At 40.7% G+C, this 23,022-nt stretch overlaps 1 protein-coding gene across 1 annotated transcript in view; it reads right to left on the bottom strand.

Annotated features, from left to right (window-relative positions):
• Scel (sciellin) overlaps window positions 1-23,022 on the bottom strand; it is a 101,823-nt gene that overhangs the window by 29,257 nt on the left and 49,544 nt on the right. Inside the window, exons 9-20 of the mRNA XM_055609796.1 lie at window positions 21,575-21,655; window positions 19,163-19,225; window positions 17,444-17,503; window positions 13,533-13,577; window positions 11,843-11,902; window positions 11,496-11,555; window positions 9,452-9,508; window positions 8,817-8,876; window positions 7,247-7,303; window positions 6,044-6,103; window positions 2,242-2,301; window positions 1,006-1,065 (exon numbers count right to left, since the gene is read on the bottom strand). Coding sequence (XP_055465771.1) covers window positions 1,006-1,065; window positions 2,242-2,301; window positions 6,044-6,103; window positions 7,247-7,303; window positions 8,817-8,876; window positions 9,452-9,508; window positions 11,496-11,555; window positions 11,843-11,902; window positions 13,533-13,577; window positions 17,444-17,503; window positions 19,163-19,225; window positions 21,575-21,655 — 723 coding nt within the window. The remainder of the gene's footprint in view (window positions 1-1,005; window positions 1,066-2,241; window positions 2,302-6,043; window positions 6,104-7,246; window positions 7,304-8,816; window positions 8,877-9,451; window positions 9,509-11,495; window positions 11,556-11,842; window positions 11,903-13,532; window positions 13,578-17,443; window positions 17,504-19,162; window positions 19,226-21,574; window positions 21,656-23,022) is intronic.

Here is a 23,022-nt window from a genome sequence, read left to right as displayed (position 1 = left end):
TCCTACTACCCTTACCTGCAAGGCAGGTAAGGCGGATCTTGTGAGAATAGACTGAAGATCCCCACAGCAAGCTGCTAGCGAGAAAAGCCAAACTCTGGCTAGACTATTCTTTTTTTTTTTTTTTTTTTTTTGAATTTTATTTTTTTCTTATCAGTTACATTTTATTAACTCTGTATCCCAGCCGTGTCCCGATCCCTCATTCCCTTCCAGTCCCTCCCTCCCTCATCTCCACCATGCCCCTTGCCAAGTCCACTAATAGGGGGGACCTCCTCCCCATTCATCTGATCCTGTTTTATCAGGTATCTTCAGGACTGGCTGCAAAGCTTTCCTCTGTGGCCTAACAGGACTGCTCCTCCCTTGGGGGGTGGGGAGGCTAGATCAATGAGCTTCGGGTTCAAGTAAGAGTCGTCGCCTCAGTACTTTAAGATGAAAGCAGCTGGGGAAGACACATTGTCAACCTTTGACCTCTCCATACAGACAATACATATACAAGCCCCATACATAGACCCACATACATCAGGACAGAAACATGTGTGCACACCATTTACACACACACACACACACACACACACACACACACTAAAATGACTTCCTAACTTCAGAACTGGTTGGGTTTTAGACAAAAAGAAGAAAGGGAATAAGAGGAGAAAGTAGACAGGGGAACCTTTTGTAATCTGCAGACTTCTGCTTCAGCTGCCTGGTTTTAGGAAATCATTTTAGGATGCTGCCTTATCCTGTGGGGATTCCCATTACTCTGTAATACAAATACTATACAGAAATAAGTTGACCACTGTGGTTCGAGGAATTCCTGTCTCTACCACAGTCCACAGCCAGGGAACCCCGTGTCAGGGTTTCAGTACCAGCCTGTGGGTTGGTGACGTACCAGTTTCCGGTTTTGCATCCCTTCTAGGGGACGTTTCTAGGACCATATAAAACACTTTTTTATTTTTAAGAGTGGGTCAATAAAAAAAAAAAAAGAAGAGATAAATATTTCCTAAGCCTTACCCTTGGTTAGCTTGGTTGGTTTCGGGCACCCCTTTGATGAAATTGTCAGGACTTTGACCCCTTAAAAATATAGAAGAAATAACCATATCAGTTACATCAAATGGCTGAAATTATTAGTTAAAACTGACATTTTATTATAAAATAATTACTAACGCCTTGACGCCAGGTGTTTTGCTGAAATGTGGTGGTGGAATTGGATCTGGAAGTGTCCAGGCACCTCAGCTACTCAGTTTGATGAGAAAGCTAAGCAAACTGTCCAGTCTGAGAACAGACCTAGACTCCTGTATGTGGGCTCTAGCCCAGAGTGCTTCCCCATTTCTGCTCCGTCCTTCCGCTAAAAGGAACTGACCAATAACAGTGTTGTCTGTGTGTGCTGGAGAACAACTTGAACCTAAATGATCAGAGGACCTTCACTGTCCTGGAAATTACCTGACAGCAATCTCTGCTGTCTTAGATATACAGTCAGAATTATCGCTTCCCTCAGGATCAGCCAACGTAACTGATGATTTCATTATGCTTATAAACACTGGTTAGCATGAAACCACAAGGAAGGGTATATTAAATATTACCCTTGAAAACTTTTTCCTGTTCTTGTATTCACCCTGATGAAATTATTAAGTTCGTTGGGAACTTTAAACAGACAAACCAGACAAAAACCTACTCAATAAAAATGGAATGAAATCAACTTGCCATTTTGCTTTGAATCTTATGAATACATATGTCCTCAAAATAAATGTTAATATTAAGTTTTGATAGAAATCAATACTGGTCTAAATCTCCTGAGTACAGGAATAAAAGTTAACCTTCATACAAATGATTGTTATACAGTCTTAGTTTCTCATTTAGTCCCAAAGCCCAAAGCACGATAGAACTTTTTTTTTTTTTAATTAAGCTTATTTTGGAACAAAGCAATTGTTTATCCAAAAACATGTCCTGCCTCCAGAAGCATTCACGCTTATTCTGTAGTCACAAGGATGGTGTTTGGATAATAATTTCCATTTACAGCACTTTGGTCCGACTCCACCTGATTCTTCTTGCTGTCTGCTGCAAAGAGAGACTAAGCTCACGCTCCTCACACGTGCCTGGCAGCTGCAGCCCAGTGGCCATGGGACTGGCTCAGTACCCCATCTAGCAAGCAGTGAGCTTCAGGCTCTCTGGGTCCAAGTATCCCAGCTCCTTCTTTCATAGTGCTACATGTTGATGCGAGAAAGGAGAGGTAGGACGTAATTCTCTCACCCTTGGTTACTTCTGTTTGCCTCCAGGGTGACTTTGATCAGATTGTCAAGGCTCTGGCCCCTGTGAAACATTGAAAAAAATGGAGTGGTTAAGGGGAGATTTTCAGCTGACAGAAGGAAACTACCAATTAAGGCTTAGAAACAGTGTAAACGCACATTGAGGTCATGCCAAAGGGTTAAAGGTGACAGCGCAGGGGTGGAGGGATTAACGTAGATCAGAAACTCACTGAGACTTGGGGAGGCAACATTTTATGCAGACGTTTGGCTATTAGCAAAATCTGAATAGGGCGTTCTCTACTCCAGTGCACTTAATGGTGCTCTGTTAACCGCTGCCAACTACACAAAACAGTGTTCGTTAGTCCATATACTTGTTTCAGAGTACATTCCAGGTAACATTCTCTCTTGGTAGCAACCTCCAACGTGTGTAAAAGAAACTGTTTTAAATCCATATTTTGTTGGCATTCATTGATAAGTTCTCTGTTAGAAAACTGCATTAAGATGAGTACACCGATTTGTTTACAATGTACTATATACAGCATGGTGTCTCCTTCTGGTGCTTATAACTCATTAGAATGACACACATTGTAACTGATTGTTCTAGGAACAAACCGTCAAAAAACTGAAGTCTGTAGACTTCTGGAATGTACCAAAGTCTAAGCCATAAGGGCTGGAATAAGAACTCCACCGTTACTGAAAACACTTGAGCGCTTTACTCCTGGCCTCAACCACACGCCTGCTTCTGAGCTTAAAGGAGTGATGCTTCTCTTAGTGCTTTTGCATGTGCTTCTCACATATGTCTCACCAGCAACCTCTCCTCTGGTCTCCAGAGGCTGCCATGTGGGGAGAAGAGCCTCCCGAGAGGGAGCGTTAACCCTCTCTCTCCTGCTCGATGACCCCACGAAGATGTCTCTGGGGTTTCCTTTACACAACGTCAAAGATTCAGTATTTAGAAGCAACCAGATGTTGACCCAAGTTTTTGCTTGATCTAGATGTCTCAAGAAGTGACACTCAGCCCAAAGACAGCAAGGAACGTGTGTGGACCTTCATCGCAACAATAATGAAGCAATTAACCCCACAGAAACAACTCCTGCACTCCAGATTAGCCCTGCTTCTTCACCTGAATGAAGCCTGTGGGATTTGAATCACATGGTCTGAGAAAATCTTCCCAGGTTACAATTGTAAGATTTTAGTGATCAAATAAATAACAGGTCAGCAAGGCACTGTAAGCCCTTCCTTTAAGAGTGCTGGTTGGGAGTTTGCTTTCATTGTATTACAAAGACTTCACCCCTTTAAACATTCAGTGAGCCCCCCAACTATATAAGGCCATTTAAGTTCTTAATGTGCAAAGCCAATAAAGAAAAGCGAACTAATTAATGTGATCTAATTATTATAATGCTATACCACTTGAAGCTTAAGCGAGTCATTGACGTAGTGTATACATACATTCTTGCAGTCCACAAATAGCAGACATCAATGGACTAGGCTCTACCAAGTGGTGGAATGGATGTGAATGAAACAGACACAGAATCAGCCTATTTGAGGCCTATGTTCCACGCTGCGGAAAGGAAGGACATAGCCAGACATCTAAATGAATGGCATATTTTTTCAGCTAGCTTATATGTACTGTCCCTTAAAACGAGTATTTGGTGTTTGTAGTACCGAGGACAAGTGGGGTGTATAATTTAATTACATCCAGCAGTCAAAAATGACCTGTCTGAAAAGACGACAACACGGGGACAGCAGTTCCAGAAAATGGGAACAGTATGTGTAAACACCTTAAAGCAAAAATGGACCTGATTTAGGAGGGGTTTGGTAGGACCTTATTGAAAAAGTAAAAAAATAGAATTATATTCCACTTGAGATGGAAAACGGTAAAATATTTTTAATAAAAAAGAAAACTTCCTCTCTTTTCGTGTGTGTTTGTGTGTGTGTGTGTACGTGAAACCAGAGATTGATGTCTATATCACTCTTCATGTTATTTTTTAAGATAAGGGCTTCTTACTGAATGTAGAGTTCACTGATTTGGTAGGATCCTTCTGTCTCTACTTTCCTAGGACAGGAATGACAGGGCTGTGCTCCATGCCTGACTCTTTTCAAGGATGCTGAGAATTTCACTCAGATTCTCTGCCTGTTACTGACGGAACCCCTCACTTTATTTTTAAAATACTTACAAAGTCTCATCATGTAAAAAGTAAATTAAAAGTACTATCCTTAAAAGCTTATAGGAAGCACACACGCATTTCACATGTGTTCACACACGTACATATATCCATGTACACATACACTCATTCATACATACATACATGAATACACAACCACTATTCGTATATAAGTAATAGTTCACTTATGCAAAATGCTCACATGCACAGGTAAGTGTCTACCTGCATACATACGCAGGTACATATCTCCACATGTAAGCACACACGTGTGCTTATATGGGAATTCACACGTGCAAGCAAGCGTTTAAATATACACACATAGGCAAATACCCAGTCATGTACACACATACGCATTTCTATTATATAGGCAATAATAGGCCACAATTTGAAGTGATCAATAAATATCAAATCGGAGTCTAATTTTGGATGGCAAGATGAACTAAATGTATGCAGATGGAGTAGATCGTTATGAAAATAATTAATCTGAATTTTTTCTAACATTGACTTGTGCTTCATTGTTTATATCCAATGTGTGCTGAGCACAAATGTACTATGATTCCTCTGTGGCAGATGAGTGTGCTAGCTAGTTTTTTGTTTTGTTTTGGTTTTTGGTTTTTAGTTTTTTTCATCAACTTGATGCCTGCTAGAGTCACTTTGGAAAAGGGAACCTTCACTGAGAAAATGCCCCCACCAGAGTTGCCTGTGATCAAACCTTTGCTGCATTTTCTTGACTGATGGTTGATGTGTTTACATCTACCCCCCCCCCATAGCAAGTGGTGCCATCCTGGGATCGGTGGTTCTGGGTGGTATAAGAAAGCAGGCTGAAGCTGGGCGCAGTGGCGCACGCCGTAATCCAGCACTTGGGGAGTCAGGGGCAGGTGGATCTCTGTGAGTTCAAGGCCAGTCTGGTCTACAAAGTGAGTCCAGGACAGCCAGGGCTACACACAGAAACCTTGTCTCAAAAAAAAAAAAGCAGGCTGAAAAGACCATGAGGAGGAAACCAGTAAGCAGCACTACCTCGTGGACTCCGCACAAATCCCTGCTTGTTTGTTCCTGCCTCGATTTCTCTTTCAGGTGAAATAAACCCTTTCCTCTCCAGGGCTTCCAGAGTCCCTGTTCACATTAAAATGTCCCCACCATCATCCTGAACCACTTATGCACTTATGAAGCCAAAGAGGCCAATGGCTTTTCTCTCAGCAAGTATGCAAGATTTGGTTGTTTTGCCTAATTAACTGGGTGGTTATGCCTCTGACTGTGCCACATGGCCAAATACAGGGCAGCTTGGCAGAGCACGCGGCAGCTTTTAGCCAGCTGAGCCTTTGCTCTGTCAGCAGAGCCTTTGGGGCACTCATTGCTGACGCATCTCTGAAACAACAAATAATATCATATACTGAGTTAACCGAGGGGAAAAGAGTCCGGGGATTGTTTGATGCGTAAATGATGCAGCTACAAGTTCCTTTTCACAATACAGTTCACATGCATGCTATCCCCTACACACACACACACAGACACACACACACACACACACACACACAAGCATTTATATACTTGGCATTGAACGTCAATTCACTGTCCTAAACATAAACAGTAGCACTCTAACATGCTTACCAAGGGCCTGGCAAAGGGACGCTTCAGATGCCTTACCTCTTCACAGGACGGTTTGTTTCAGGATTCCCTTTAATCGCTCCATCAAGGTCTTGTTCTCTTTGGAAAAGGAAATGAGTTCTAATGAATGTCATTAAGATAAAGCATGAAGCAAACGAATAGTAGCTTAGCATTAAGAAGAAGTGATAAATGTAAAAGTTATCTACACCGGTGTGAACATTTAATGCTCTAAACACAAACGACAACTCCCAGATCTCGGGCCGAGGGCCACTTAAGGTTGTTAATTTGCTAACAACACACATGCATATGGACAGTCTGTTTTGTTCTCAGAATATAAGTACAACTTTGTCTTCAGATCCATCTAGTGAGGTCATGTCTAATGGGCCACAGTGAAGTAAGCTAAGCTTGATTGTGTTAGCCACTAAAACCGGGCTGGATAAAAATTGATACTTGACAAATTGATACAATCTCTTTTTTATTTGTTTTAATAATAAAGATATTGATAACAACATATTAACTTAACAGTATTGAAAATACTAAAAAAAAAAACATGTCCTCATATAAACCTATCAATCATGCCCACGTCCAAACTTTTGACTATCTTTTGCCTCCAAGTAAATTATTATAAGTAACAAAGAATAAGATTGAAAAAAACAAAAACTCATTAAATAGTCAGAAGCATAAAGACTCGCTTCCTACCAGATCTACATGCTCCCCCTGTAAGAACCCAGAGGAGCTGTGCTCAGAATGGTAGGAGTAGGGTTTGCATACAATGCCTGCATCCTAGCCCTGGACTGGGGAAGAAGCCCTGGACTGGGGAAGAAGTCCTTACTCCTGTCCAGGCACTGGCCCAGTCTCCCCCGGGGCTGCTAGACGAAACCACCATCCTTAAAGGAGGTGACTTAGGGAGGCTTAGTGAAGGCCGGCCGGCTTGGCTGTCTCTGTCATCCCAGAGATGAATTCAGAAGCTACATGAAGACTGCATCCCTTAGGCCATTTCTACTCTCCCATCAATCCTTAAAAAGAGATCAATACCCCAAACCAAGTAGAAAAAATAACTCACTATTAAATACTGAGACAATCATTTTAAAATAAATACATTTGTAGAAGATACGCATGAATGGCCACATCTCCCATTTATTTTGGATAATGTAGAATGTGGTTATGAAGCTAAAAATGTCAACTCATTTGTCTTCTAATTATTATGTAGAAATAAAAACTAAAGACATTAGTGAGACATACCCAGTGGTATTTTCATGTCCTCCGGGGTTGATCTTCACATTTTCAAGATCTTTACCTCTTATGAAAAGAATGTTTGGATTAGTTTCCATAGAATTAGATTACAGATAGATCTAGATATATATCATCCATTTGATGGCATAATGTTCTTGTGGACTGTGTACAGTTTACCCTTGTTTATTCAAATGCTGATTTCTCTACCCCACTATCTGGTTTCAATCTGAACATTGCATCTCAATGTTTATTCTAAGCATCTCCTGTCTCAAGTTTGTGTAAACATGCCACCATTCGTTCTCTGTATTGCCAATAAAGCCAACCAGTCAATGCTGAGAAATGCAGAAAATAGGGTGGGACATCATGGTCCGGTGAGGAGAGAAGAAAGGTGTGAGTTCAAGTGGGACCCATGAGGAGAAGACCGGAAAACATCAGGAAAAATAAACCAGACCTAGAATATGACTAAAAAGCAAGTAAAATGTGGGAAATCTGAATGGGTGGAAGCTATACTAGCTTGGAGGTTTAGGATAGAGTAATTATTGAGCAGCACTGTGGCTAGGCTAATTAAATAACCCCTTGTCTCTCTGTGGTTATTTGGATATATAGCTGTTAGAGAGTAGCCACTGCCTTACTAAAATATAAATCAATATAAAATATTAATGGTCTTTCAACAGATGGTGCTCCACATTGGGCACCACTTGTTGCTCAAATTTAAATTAGTGTTGGATTAAATATCATTTATTATTATCCCTATAACTGTTATAGTGGTAATACTTTACCCACTATCACAATTAATATAACACAGACATTAGATTTTATAGTTGCCTTATTTACCTTGGGCTGGGCAGATATTTCTACCCATGCTATCTCAATAACCTCACCACACACCTCCCAGCCCCCACTCAATGCTATCCTTATCTAGGCTACCTTCCATCCATAATCTTATAAGTACTTGTTTATATTTTCCATCTTGGTGTTTCTTTCTATGCCATTTTTGGAGCCCTTCCTTCCAGCCCATGTAGCTATGCTAACCCATTGTGGTGACCTCCTTCCTTTTCTTTTCCCATCCGTTTGTTTCCTGTGTTTCTCCTGAACCCAAAGCCTGGAACCTTAGCCACACCTACCCCATTTTGCCCTGCCTAGGTTTAAGCCTTTTAATCAACCAGTCAGGAATAATGTCTTAGGCAGGTTTGTACAATAAGGATAGGGCAGTAACCAGATCTTGTGAGCCAGTAATTAGCATCAAAATACGAGCATCAGACCAACTCCTAACATCCATTCTCTATTTTAATAATTAACTCATTAAATTATTATTTCTCTGGAGAAAATTATTCTGATATCAAATTTATTTTAGTATAAATTGACTAAGTAATCTAGTTAAGTAAATCTCCAAGATTTTATTGTACTATATATAAATATGTTTAGATACAATCACAATATACTCTTCAAAGTTAATGACAGGGCTGCAGAAGACATGCAAGAGAGAAGACAGATTCGAAGCTGTGACTCCCTCCTTCCCGCTGAGGTCACCAGTTAAGCCAGAAGAAGCCTGAGACTCAGAGATCCAAGCAGTTCTTACCTTCTGCTGCTTCTATCTGCCGTGGAATTTGTTTTGATTACTGATCTGAGCTCTTGACTTCTTTGGGAGGAAAAAAAAATGTCATCAAAACTTAGGCCAGCACTAAGGAGACAGTGTCTTCCACCCAGGAACACTACACACATATGAACTCAGATAAACTGCGGCCCTGCACAGAGTCAAGCCAGATGAGGCTCCAGCGCTGAGAAGGGGAAGACACCAGGTTTTCACATGAGGGCTGGAGATATGAACGTAAACCCACATGCTTGCCCAGCAGATGTCTTACTGACTGACCTATCTGTCTCCCCATGCCATTTTCTAGCTTCTTATCTACATTAATTTTCACAGTGGTCCTTGATTTAAAACAGTGGACATCGTGTCTCTTATCTTGTAATTTTTCCCTTACATTTCTCGATTCACATTAAAAATTGACACACGTTTTAATTATTTAATAAAACACAGATGGGAAGATTTGGTAGTGGAATTGTATGGCCACCCTTTAGAAATGGCATGGACTATGTTCCTTTGACCCTCTATCTCTGATAAATCTGAACAGTTCATCTGTGGCGGGAAATAGTTATGAAACTCCCAGTTTTGATGAGGTGAAAGAAGGCCACCAATGGTGGTGTTTTACTTACCCTTTCTCATTGTCAGTCCTTTGATTGATTTTCTTAAGACTTCCAAAGGATTGATTTCTTTATAGCATTGGGGTCGAGGAAAGAAAGTGTGTGAGAGTAAAATTCAATGGCACGTTCAAAAACCCTTAAGACAGCTGTAGATGTCTCACAGCAGGAATGAGATGCAATCAGGGCCTAAAGCATTGGCAACTCTTAGAAATACCTAGTTCAAGTGGCATAAAATGTTCAAGAGATGCCTTGCTGTCAAGGTTATCAACCACTGCTCAGTTACAACTGAATCAATTTAAAAGCAAACCTTCCCACCAGGCCTTAGCCTTTTCTTGTTTTTTTTTTTTTTTTTTTTTTTTTTTAGGGGGGAGAGGGCGTAGATTAGAAGGAGGATGGGTTTAATATGGCCATGAAGAATTTGTCCTCCTTAAGCATAAAAACTCATTCATGCTAAGAAGAAATCAATTAATAGGTCAATGCTTTAAATGGAATTATTTTGAGGACTTGGAGAAGTTATTTCCCTTGAAAGTTTCTGAAATGCCCTTAAGAGGTCTAAGGCCATCATGAAGAGTGGAAATAAGGTCACTCTAACTGCAACACTTCTTCGTGCTAACTTATCACATAGGATGGATCTTTCTTATACCGAAAACTAAGACTTACTAGAGACTGGTGGCTGGCCATACCTGTAATCCAAGCACCTGAGAGACTGAGGCAGGAGGATTGCATGTTTGAGACTAACCAGGCTATATGACAAGAACAATAACTAATTGAAAGCTAATCCCCTGATACTATACAACTAATATTTTTCATCTCTGAATGGTTCCACTGTGATAAAATTATTGGCATGTGAAGTTCTTCTGCTGTCTAAGATGGGGGAAGGAAACAATGACAAGAACTGAGGGCATTCGCCTCCTGGTGCCTGTAAGCTCACTTAGTCCCGTATCCTGTTCAGGTGTGGTTAAGCTGCCCATGCTAGCAGTCACTGGCCTTCCTCTTCCACACTCCATACCAGGACTGCTAAGCTCCCCCTGCTTCTCCTGTTTCCTACCACTCTCTTGGAGCTCTCTAAGCTTCTTGTTTTAAAACTTCTGATATCTCATTTTCTCCTTTACAACACAAATGGACACTGCAGAACTGCTGACTGCTTTCCACTGCCTCCTCCATTGGAGGAAGTCGCCTGTAATGAGTCAGCATGCCTGAGAGGCTCTCACTGAGAAGGCCTTCCATCATACAGGCGTCTCTGTATGTTCTGGATCAGAAATCTGGGAATGTATCTGACAGGACTAACATGGAAAACGAGGGTACCATTCTGTGCACACACTGGCCGGACAAATGGTTTATAAAAATAAAGGTGATGTCAGAGATCACTGTCATCTTAGAAAGGCAAGCTTAATAAATCCGACCACATACAAAGTAAGTGACCAGTTTGGGGAGAAATGGTAGCAATCTCATAAACCCTTAACCTTTGTCATTCTTCACTGCTCAGACATTTTATTTAAGGAGACTGTCAGGGATTTGATTTCTTTCAATGTGAAAAATCGCATCAATAATAAAGAGCCAATTTCCTAGTTTGTCATTATCCGTCTAAGATTGTAAATTCGTCTCTCAAGAGCTACTAGTTTAGTTATTGATCACTGATTTACCCACCGAAAAACTTTTCAGTGTCTTTCAACATTAAGATGACTACAAAAAGATCAACATATGAAGTGTGACCAAGTATCCATCTGAGAGATGCCTTCTTCTACAGTCTAAGGGTGCCAGTGGCAGACAGAACCAAAGTGTCTTGTGATCAGTTGGCTCTCTTTCATTTTAAGTACGAAAATGAGTATGGAGATCCTCTAGGCAGAGGAAACAAGTTCCCAGAGATTAGGCCACTTGATGAGGTCACTGAGGTCAAGACGGTGGAGGGGCAGCATTGAGGAACCCAGCCTTCCCTGATCCTGACCCAGAGCCTGTGCCACCAGATGGCCTGACCCTGGCAGAGCAAGGGGCGTCCTGCTGACAACAGAAGGCAGTCAAAGACTCGATGAAGCGGCCTGACCTGACTGAATCTTACCCTTTCCCGTCTCTGTCCATCTGGGTGTTCATAAAGATGAGACTTTCAAGACTCTGAGCTCTGGAAACAAAAGGAATCCAATAAAAACTGTGAAACTGTGTGGCAACTGGAAAGGTCAGATATAATAAACATTTTCTATGAATTACTCATTTTCTCTTGTTGCATGGAAGAGCGGAGATCATTCCGGGCAATTACGTCTGAACTAAATGTACAGTGCTGAGCGAGCTAGCCCGTCTGCTAGTGTGCTCTCCTGCCAGGGGCTGCGGCACCCTCACCGCTGCCGCCATGAGAAGGAGCAAGGGGCGCAGCTTGAAACGCAGAATGTCAGAGATGCCAGGCACACTTACCTCTTGTCTATCTGCTGTGCCTTTAGGTTTGTTCTGAAGAGGCCATCGAGACCTTGATTTCTTTAAATATATATGGATAAAAAAAAATCACGTCAGTAATAATGACATATGCTTCATTATAAAAAGCATACGGCAGTTCACATGTAAAATACAAGCTGCCTGGGAAAGATGGCTATGGTTCTGGAAACTGCTCTATTCCACACAGGTGGTTTTTTGTTTGTTTGTTTTTTGTTTTTCCAAATTCCAAATTTTAAGTCTTAGAGAAAAATGCAACCAAAGTGTTTCCTTGTTATTTTTTTATTTTGCATTCTCTTTAAACAAATCATGTGTGTGTGTGTGTGTGTATGTGTGTGTGTGTGTTCTGTCTGCCAGCATGTCTGGGCATCATGGGCAACCCTTGGCTTCTGTAGAGGTCAGAAGAGGGTGAGACTCACAGAGGGCTGTGAGCCACTATGTGGGAACTAGGGACCAAACCCAGGCCCTCGAAAGAGCAGAAAGTGCACTAACCACTGAGCCATCTCCCCAGTCGCTGTCTTCTCTCTTTATATTTTTAAAATTAAAGTACAATTGCACATTATTTTTTCTTTACTCCCCTCCCATGTATACTCCTTCCCACACCTCTCTCAGATTCATGGCCTTTTTCTCAGATTCACCTTTCCTTTAATTGCAGATAGATTGATTGATCAATGATTAGTAGATAGATAGAAAGCATTGAATTGAAAATATATAAAATTATATATATATATATATATATATATATACATATATATCATTTTAATATGAGCTAGTACTTATAGAGCTATCCATGATGCAAGTCCATGACATTTCAAGATCTCCTGATGCCCCACAACACTGGCTTCAGATTCCTGTGTGGCTTCCTCAGTTGGTTCTGAGATGCTGTTGAGAGGATATTTTCTCTTCTTGTCCTGGTTCCTCCACAGCTTATGCCTTATGAAGTGAGCCACATCCACCCATCCACGCCTGACTCTACAACTCCTGATCTACAACCTCCTGTCTGAACAGATGAGGAATCCGAAGAGCAGCAAATTTAGGTGACCCGTTGTCAGTCACGCTGCAGAATATAGATCACAGTCTTAAAACAGTGTAGGAAAACCATATTTCTAGCCTTAGAGCAATGAAACCAGTGGACACTTCTTAATTTGTTCCTTCTCTTTGGTATCTGCTGACCCTTTCTACCTCTGCCCTTCATTTGTCTCTCCTAGGATATTTTGTTTTGCAGTGGCAAGTAATTCAAAACTGGGAGATAATAATAAAAGATAGTAGTGAGTTTTGAAGTGGTTAAACTCAAAATATTCAGCAATCGAGTGAAACAGCGTACATATAAGTGTATTAAGATACCAGAAACTGTGGCATATGTATAAACATACAACTGCCTTAAATTTCATGGAACATGAAAATCAAGGATACTTAGATATCAGTACTTTTAGACTTTAACTGATTATTTTATTAAAATGTTATTATAATAAAGTTAAAATAATGAAATAATAAGTTACTTTATTATAACTGTTTATTTCTACAAGCCCTTTACTCAAGATTGGTGAGGTATTCCTGGCTAGTCAGATCCTCCTACTCTAAAACTGAACGTTGTTTTTAATTCTAAAAAGATGATCCAAGAAGCTACAATGTTCAATTCTACAATAAGATGAAAATAAGACCTTTTAAACCTCACCTGTTCAAGCTTTTGTTCATTCTGATGAGGTTATCCATTTCTTCCCTTCGGGAGAAGAAAACAAACCCTAATATTAGTTTAAATGCCTTCCCAGAGTCAAAGGACAGATTCACCTTAAAATAACTCTGAGCGCTCAGAAACTGAACACATGCCCATGTTAATTATCTGTGAAGCCCTATTTATCCTTCAAGTGTAACACCACGCTGCCAGAGAGGCCTTCCCTGGACCACCAGCTGAGGTCTCCCCATGTCTGGACCTCTGGCAGCGTGTGCAGTTTTGTGTCTGTCTTATGGAACTCTGCTGGACCATGTATTATAGGAACAGCGACTGTGCTTTGTCGCATGTCCCTTCCCAGAGACACTACTTAAAAATGCAGAACTGTACTTTACAATGCATCCAGTCAGTCTCTAACACATTATCTCTAGGTAGATGTTTAATACTCATTTTTAACTGACTCCTCAAACACAGCTGCCCTGGTTAATTATAGACTCTATTTTCAGATAGTGTACCTGCGCAGACAGCAACTACTCAAAAGACAATGGCTTGCTTCTTCAACCCTACTGCAAGTTCATTCTAGGTCAACTAAGTTTGCAAGTCTGTTTCTACATTTGAGAACTGCAAAGCCCCTTTCTGCCAGTCTTTTTGGGAGTGACCTACTTAAGCTAAGCTTATGGCCTGGAGAATTTACCTTAAACCATGGGCTCAGCTCTCGTCCCCAAGCAGGGAGCCTGGGGCAGGGTGCTCACCAGGACCATTCTCTAGAGCTTTTTCCAGTGTACTCCTCAGAGCATGCCTTCTACCCAGATTCTCTTTCCTTCTTCCATCTACTCTCTTCCCCATGTCTCTTGCCTTCCTCTTTTAGTGTTTTCATCCACATGCCTTGGTTCTCTCTTCCTGCTGCTATAGCATCACACAGGGGACTTTCATAGCATTCTTCTTTCTTCCTGAGTCATCTCTGGTGTTGACCAGCAGACCAGTAAACACCTACAATCTTTTGAGCCACGGACATCTACACCCCCATCTAAAGGACACCATGATTCATTGGTGACCTGAGTGAATTGCTTCAGCTCATGTTGCTACAGTTTCCCCATAGGTAAAAATAATAGTATGGATCATGTTCATCTTTAAAAAGAATCAATAAGTTAATATACAGTGCTGAGCATAATGCCTAGAAAGTCATAGATGCTCACTTAATCTGAGCCGTTATAATAAATAGTACCTTGTCAATATTGTTCATGTAATACAGGCTTGCTATCTTTACCTTTTCAATTGAGTTGTACACAGCAAGACACTGTGTCAGCTTAAGAGAGATGTAATGGATGAGTCTGTTCTGTGTGCTGAAGATGCCAGATAAACCACTATTCCCAGAAAAATTGTCCAGAACAGTCCTCTCAGGGACCTTCAACATGTTCGATTCAACACCAATAAACAGATGTTTCATTTAAAGCAATATTATACATTGAATGATAAAACTGAAACTTGAGAATAAATACTGAAATGTTTGAAAACCAGTTACTGGCCCTGACTGAAAAGGAAAAGGAGTGATGTGTTACCCTAAAGGGGGGGAAAAGGCTGCCTGGTGCCAAGACATGGTGTTTTGTGACTGTTTCTTGCTTGAAATGCTACCTGATAGGCAGAGGCTGGCTGAAAATTCATTTCTCTTCCAAGGGAAAGAGCAACTCTAAGAACCCTATACATTTTAGCCCCAGACCTTTGTGACTGACGTGAACCACAATGATGAGATTTTCTTTTTTCAGGATTCAAGGTCTCTAGTGTTTATCACAAGAAAATTAGCATAATACGCAAGAAAGATGCTCTTTGGTAAAGTAAGCACCATGGAGACAGCACTCTGAATGAAGAACCCGAGCTTTCAAAATGATTATAAATTGATAAAACACTTTAGATATTAAGTTTCACCATTGTCTTTGCAACAAATTAAATGCCCTCAATCAGATAGCAATAGCTTTCCATTCCACAAAGAGCAGCTGGGATAATGGAGCTCTTTCTGTTCCCTTTGGACAGTGCAGAGTTCATTTCTCTGGTCCGTGTGAAAGCAGCTACTTTCTCTGTCTCTCTCTCTCTGATAAATGTATGTCCGTCCGGTGAGATTTGTGCCTGCGGCTGGGGACCAGGGACAGGAAAGCCAAGCAAGTGCTGCTCTCCCTGTGTGCGTGACTCATGCCGCAATGCCATCCCTCTTCAGCACCACGCACTTATCTTTCCTTCATGGCTGGGCAAACATGTGATCCTAGATACCTAGGCAAAAAGATCACAAGTTCAAGACCTGACTGGGTTACAGACTGAGTTCAAGGCAACCCTGGGAAACTTAAAGAGATGCTGGTTTGGTATAAAATGTTTTTTGGAAAAAAAAAAAAAAAAGACCAAAGAAATCTCAGTGAGAGATCACTTTCTCATCACTTATAAGGCTTGGGTTTAAGCCCCAGTACTAAAGAGCATACTGTGAAGTAAATTAATAATATCAGAAACACAGGAGCTCAAATGAGAGAAAAGCGAAACTTGAATATGGAACATGCAGATACTTTCTCATCTCTATCTAAAACAAAGCTCCTATCGATGACACAGAAAACCAAGAATCATTTTCCCCTCTGGTTAGGTAATGGCGTTCAGAGAGGGTCACTCTGGAGGCTCCCTTTCTTGCTCAGCCGCCCAAGTGTTGGGATCGGAGTTACACGACGGTACAGCCAAACTTTTTGATTTTTTTGTTTGTTTTGGTTTTTAGTGAAACATATCCTAGTAAATTCTTATCGTTGCTTGATTACATTAAATGAGGAAAAACTTCTCAGGTTTGGGATTAAAACAATGAAATGTTTGTATCCAGGGTTTTGACATTTTACTCCTTTGGACCAAGCTGCCTGTTAACGCGCAAATGATCTGTGGTGGCTGAGATGAAATATCTTCCCTGAAGAGGATGCTGAAAGGGATGATGAGGATGAGATTGAGGAGAAGATGCTTCTATAGGTAACACAAGTTAAAAGCAAAGCAAATGTGGTTAGGACTGTGGAGTAGGAGTCGCTGGGTCTATCACTGATGGAGTGACATTCCCCTGGGTCGCACAAGGAGGATTCATGGGGAAGCTGATCGGTGACCTGCATATTGAAAACTGGTAAGGTTCGGATAGATGGGCATGGTGGCACTGAGACTGGTAAAGATCATGTGGGGAAGGAATGGCAAAGACAAAAGTGTCTGGAAATTGTGGGAATAAAGTGGTCCACGCTGGTATCAACTATGAGATAAATATGGGCTATGGAGAGCCCTGGCAGGTATTTACAGAAAAACATATCTGGCATTCAGAGTCAGCAATGGGACAGAAAGAAGAGGGGCTAGAGGAGTGGAAGTAAGTATAAACGCCCATGCTAACCTCTTACCCTGGGTTCAGTGAGGGCCTGAACAGGCCTGAGACCCTGTACCTACAAGTGACACTGTAGACATTTGGGCGTCCATACCTATACTGCAAAGAGGGGGAAAGGGTGGAAGAACTGAGGATGGTTTCGGAAAGTCGAGCCTGCAGGGATGGAAGAGCAGAAGCAGACAATAGCATATCTGTGAAGACAGGTGAACATGGTCCAAGGATATCTGAAGTGGAGGGGCTAAGGACAAAAAAGAGTAGACATCTGGGCTAGCGACACAAACACGGGACTGGGGTGTGACTGAGACCTGACATCACGAGGATGAGCGGACTGGTGGAGGGTGGACATGGGCATCCACAAGCGTCAGCACCACCCCCTGTTCATGGGGACCTAAAGAGAGACACCGAGAGGTTTTTTTCTTCTTAATCATATGCGATAAGTAGCACTGGGGACTGGCTCCTATGAAATCACAGAGGCACTGGCTAGCTTTCAGATCACAAAGAAGAGGAGGGAAACCCAAGCTTGGGAGTTCCAGGACCTCACCCCTTGTCAGTTTTCTGAAGTGAAGCAGCCACTCTGATGATGTCATCAAGATCTTCAGTCCTTCAACAAACAGAAAGAGAGGCAGGTCAGTGGGCCCGGAGCTAGACAGCCGCAGCTAACTTTCTAGAGTTTCCGGTGAAGGACAGGACAGTCCATACTCGGGAATGATGAGTTTAATAGAATCACGAGTTGGCCCTGTCGTGGTGCACACAGACACTAGCACCCTTCTTTGCCACTGAGTTATCTTCAGCGGACTGGAGCATCGAACTCTCACGGAAGATGCCCTGACATCACACGATGTCAGGTGCAGTTCAGTGTGGGAGGCAGAGAGCTTCACAGAAACTTGTAAGTACAGAGAGGTCAACTTCCCCCCACAGTGAATGTGTGGTCTGAGAGCCAAAGGGACAAGACAAAAGAAATTTGACTTTGGGAAATAGCTCAGTCCTTTTTTCACTGCAAATTGGCTTATTATACTTATGAAACTCCAAAACTATAAAATAGAGATGCTAGAATTATTTTTTCAGTTTGTTTGAAAAAAAAAAGAAAGAAAAATAGTTTCTGGGTTGGAGAGATAGCTCAGTCATTAAAGGCTAGATTGAGAACCAAAAGAAAAAAGAGATTATTATATAATATCATAATCTCCTCCTTTTTCTTCCCTCTAAGCCATCCCAAATACATTCATAGACCATTTTTATTAATTTACATACATACAAATTACTCAGTCTGTATAATGTCACTTGCATGTATTATATTAGGGCTGACTATTTGGTGTTGGATAATCAACTGGCAGGCTCTTCTTGATGTACTACCATTTCTCCCACTCACTATTCCTTATGTAGCCCTGACTATCCTAGAACTCGTAGAGGTTACCAGAATGGCCTCAAATGTGCAATAACCCTCTTGTTCCTGCCTCCCAGGGGCTAGGATTACAGGCAGGTGCCATCATGCCTACCTCTAAAAAAAAAAAAAAAACAGTATTTCCAAACGCCATTATTTTTTCTTAACACCAAAGAAGAATAAATATAAAGAAAACATACATGTCTAGAGTGAAATAAAATTTTAAGATAGGTGGGATGCTCAAAACAGTTGGGGATCAGGACCGTGGTGGCAGGAAAGCAGATGCTCGGGAAATGCCTCCTTCCTCACCAGAATCAATCCGCACAATGTGAGAACCTGTACTGACTCTGCAGGAGAGGCCGAACACAGGGTCCACAGCCAGAACCAACGGAAAGCTTCTGTGCTACAAGAGCAACCAAGCAAGAACACTTCCCCTTGTTCATTTATGCTCACAGAGCAACAGTGTCCTCTATCTTGAAGCAATTACAGGGAGTACAGAGATAAGCAAGCCTCCTTCCTTCGAGCGGTTTCATCTCGTCCTTATGTTCAGATGATTTTGGATTTGCAATGTAAATCTCATAACAAACTTAAAGAACAAGATCCTACAAAACCGTGTCTTACCTAGCCAGGCACGGTGCCACACTTTAATACCAGCCCTCTGGAGGCAGAGGCAGATGGACCTATATAAAATTGAGGCTGGCCTTGCGTACAGTTCTAGGCCAGCGAGGGCTACACAGTGAAACCCTGTCCCAAAAATAAATAAAGTTTACTCACTATAGCTAAAGTTGGCAAGAAAACTGATTTTATCTAATTTGTTAAAGTACATCAACAAACACGCTTTACCACTGATATAATTACATGCATGTAGACAGAGCTTTGTACCTTAAATTTCTTTCGGCATGTCGACTAGCTTCTCCACTGGCAACTGCTGTATCATGTATCTGCCTAGAATTTTAAAAGTAATGCCTGTTAGGTAGGAAACTCTTCCATGTTAAATTTACATTTCTGAGAAGACAATTGTGTCTGGAAATATAAATATTATATCACTTCACAAAAAAAAAATCTGCCCTAGTTCTTAGTATTGGTTGAGATTCAACTATTTCCCTTATTGAACATTTAAAAAGTGTAAGGTACTGATTTTACAGTATCAACTTCTTTTCATATGTTTTAAACCACAGGAGACATTTAGTTGTGTCTGATATAAACATTGTGCATTTTATTTCCATTCATTAAAGCTTTTTGTCCTTACCACTGTCAGATATTGATATAACATTTGAAATATTGAGAATTTTTTTGTTTGTTTTTTGAGACTGGGTTTCTCTGTGTGGCCTTGGCTGTCCTAAACTTACTTTGTAGACCAGACTGGCCTTGAACTCACAGAGATCTGCCTGTCTCTGCCTCCCATGTGCTGGGATTAAAAAGTGTGCCACCATGCCTGGCTAAGAATTTTTTTGTTGTTCACCAAAATAAATAAATAAATAAATAAATAAATAAATAAATAATTTTTTTTTTTAAAGATTTGTCCCATGTGAATACCACGAAGAAATGTACTTGCTCAGGAACGGCCAGAAATAAGACTACAATTTCAAATACTTGTACACACTGAGAAGGACCACAGTACACTGACAGCAATAAGTTGCACAGTGCTATATTGTCAGAATTTATAAGACTTCCCTCTTTTCCTCAGACTGTGGTTGACCTACTTATACATTCTTGCTTATTCTCAGGAAGCTATATTCAACTATTTTTTGTTCTCCTGAGGACATGTGTTAATTACACAGACAACACTTGCCTTTCATATTCGTTCATTAAAATCGCCATGCTGTGATTAAAGTAATCGGGGTTTTTAAAACATGCAAGTTGTCCCAATTTTATTTTTTGGATCATTAGTGGAAGAAAGAAATGAAAATAGTAAAAATGGATTTGACCAATTCCTATGGAATTTAGCTTTTTCTTACTATAAACATGAGCCTCCCTCTAGTGTTAATGATTTTAGATTAGAATTTAGGTCCAACGACAACTTATTTCAATTTCTATTTTTTTAAAAAAAATCTATTCTAATTATGGCTTAATTGCTTAATACTATAGGACTAAGAGGACCAATCAGGTAAGATGAGAAACTTGAGACATTGCTCTTGTGAGATAATTATCATCATTGCAGAAATGAAAAGTTATAAAGCTAACCCATATCATTAATTAGTTCAGTGAAAAACTATTCCCCTGGCTCATTAAAGCTATATCCTGAGGACAAAATTTCAGATATCTGGAGGGATCTTATAGGTTAGCCAAGCTCTGGAGTTTTACCCCCCTAAGGATGAACACACGTACAGCCCTGTTCCTCGTTCAAGCTTTCTAGAACGTTATCCTCTTACAAAAAAAACAAAAAAAACAAAAAAAAAACCAACCTTCTATAGTTGTGACTTATGAATAATAGTTCTATAATTTTCTCTTGCATGGTGTCAAAAATCCTCAAGAGGCAAAATAAAAAGAAGTAAAAGCAGCATTCCTGCAGACCTCAGTCTCCACTGAGACACTCACAACACTAAACAACACCTCACAATGCTAAAGAAAAGATGAGATACCCATCTGGAAAAAATGGTTCAAGATTGTCACACTCTGTGAAGGCACAATGATGGCCAAGCCTCTGAACTGGCTTCTAAGTATTAATTACAGAGTGACAGAAGTTCAAAGTAGAAAAAGCTAGTGTGGTTTTCCTGACTTGAAGATAAGTTATTTGGAATTCTTAAAAAAAAAAAATCATGATAGTTTTAAAATAAATAAAAAAAATCTTTAGTTTAAAAAAAAAATCAAGTAACAGCCTAAAGGTATTTCTAGCATAACTGAGGACTTGAGTAGTAACACAAAGGTGTGAGAATACCCTTTATCACAATATGTAGCTCTCCATGGGAAGCTTAACTACAAGAACATGGAAAAGAAAGATATTCACATATGTAGTTTAATGTGGTTTACATTTAATAGGCATGAGATACATGCCTAATATAAATATGTATTTATATCAAGTGTCAATATATAAGAAACCTTCAGACAACACTTCCAGTTCTACTGGTCCATGGCCATTTTAAAGCTATTGTTCCAAAGGGCAGGTAATAGCTATCACCATGCTAAAGAAAAAGTAATTACACATGTGTATTGACAGAGCAAGAAGTTCTGTGAGTCTTGCATTAGTGACTGGATAGAAAAAGCCGAGCCATGGTTTCACATAGCCATTCACAATTTTTTACTCTCATTTTCCTTCAACATCCTGGCAAGACATTCTGAAGGGCAGGTTCTTACCTGTTATTCTGCCTCGGTTGCTTAGGAGACGCGATGGGAGAGCAGGGTTTTGGAGGTATCGGAGGGTGAACAGATGGATCTCTTTGAAACCGAAAATAGCAGTTCATTACACTATGAGAACACTATGCATTTTAGTATGTATAACCAACCGTATCTATCATCTACATGGAAATATCTCTTAAACTCATGACCCCATGTCTGAGGAACCTGAGCAGTCAGCATTCACCGAGCACAGACTATAAACAGGCAACTATTTTAAGGACGAATACTTGAAAAGTCCATTCAGCTAGGCCTTTGGAACCCTGACCTTCTGTAACTAGAGTTGGAACTTAACATGCCCTTTAATTAGCTCCGTACTTGGCTAGGTAGTGGGTCGTGGCATTTTGACTTCACATGAGCACACTGAATGGTTCTCGAGCCTTAACTACAAGCTTCTTTAGGGATTGTGTCAACTGACAGGCTGCTACAGAAACAGCAAGTTGTTTCGTTTTGTTTTTTAATACTAAGGGTTTCTCTGTGTAGCCTTGGCTGTACTGGACTCACTTTGTAGACCAAACTCACAGAGATTTGCATGCCTCTGACTCCCTGAGTGCTGGATTACAGGAGAGCATCACCATGCCCAACTGAAAGAAGTTTTCTTATGTTATAGGTCTCAAAGAAGAGTTGATTTGGAGATTTTAACAATTCGTGACTTAGATATTTTCAGCAGATGACACCTCAGTGTTGGCAAAATATAAACTAAAGCATTAGCCAACTTCCAATGAGACACCAAAGTAGGTCCAAAGAGTCTGCATCATCAGGTGGCAAGGGAACTGGAAATGCGCAAGGACATTTGACTGTGGACGAAGTCAGCTCTTACCAAAGACGCTCAGCCCCACCCCCAATCCCTGGCACTGCCTCTCGAGTGTTTCTCAGTTTTCCTGATGCTAAGCTCTGCACCTAGAGAAAGGTGCTTCCCAATTGCATCCCCCAGTCCTTCACAGACATGCTGAATAGATACACGCTCAAGTATAAGGCTACCTGCATCAGCAGCTCTGTGGCAATGACCTAACCTTAATCTGCTTCTTCATCTGTAGTAAGCTCTCTAACAAAATTGTTGGGCGTTTTTAGGACTAAATGGGATCATAGTTTTATTCAGGAAGCATAGCGTCCATGGTGCAGTGAATTCGAGGAAGTAAATAATGGTTTTATTTTGAAAAAGCTTTAAATGTACAAATAAGAGCTATTGTACCAAAATACAAAAGAGAGAGGAGGGGGGAGAGAGAGGGAAGGAGGGAAAAAAGAAGGAAGGAAAGAAGAAAGAAGGAAAGAAAGAAAGAAAGAAAGAAAGAGAAAGAAAGAAAGAGAGAGAGAAGGAGGGAGGGAGGGAGAGAGGGAGAGAGAGAAAGAAAAAGAAAGAAAGAAAGAAAGAAAGAAAGAAAGAAAGAAAGAAAGAAAGAAAGAAAGAA

The sequence above is a fragment of the Psammomys obesus genome, unplaced genomic scaffold, assembly GCF_907164565.1.
Source record: "Psammomys obesus unplaced genomic scaffold, mPsaObe1.curated_primary_1811, whole genome shotgun sequence".
Lineage (NCBI taxonomy): Eukaryota > Metazoa > Chordata > Mammalia > Rodentia > Muridae > Psammomys > Psammomys obesus.
Note: the sequence above shows the minus strand (reverse complement) of the source record. Positions and strands in the feature narration are given on the sequence as shown.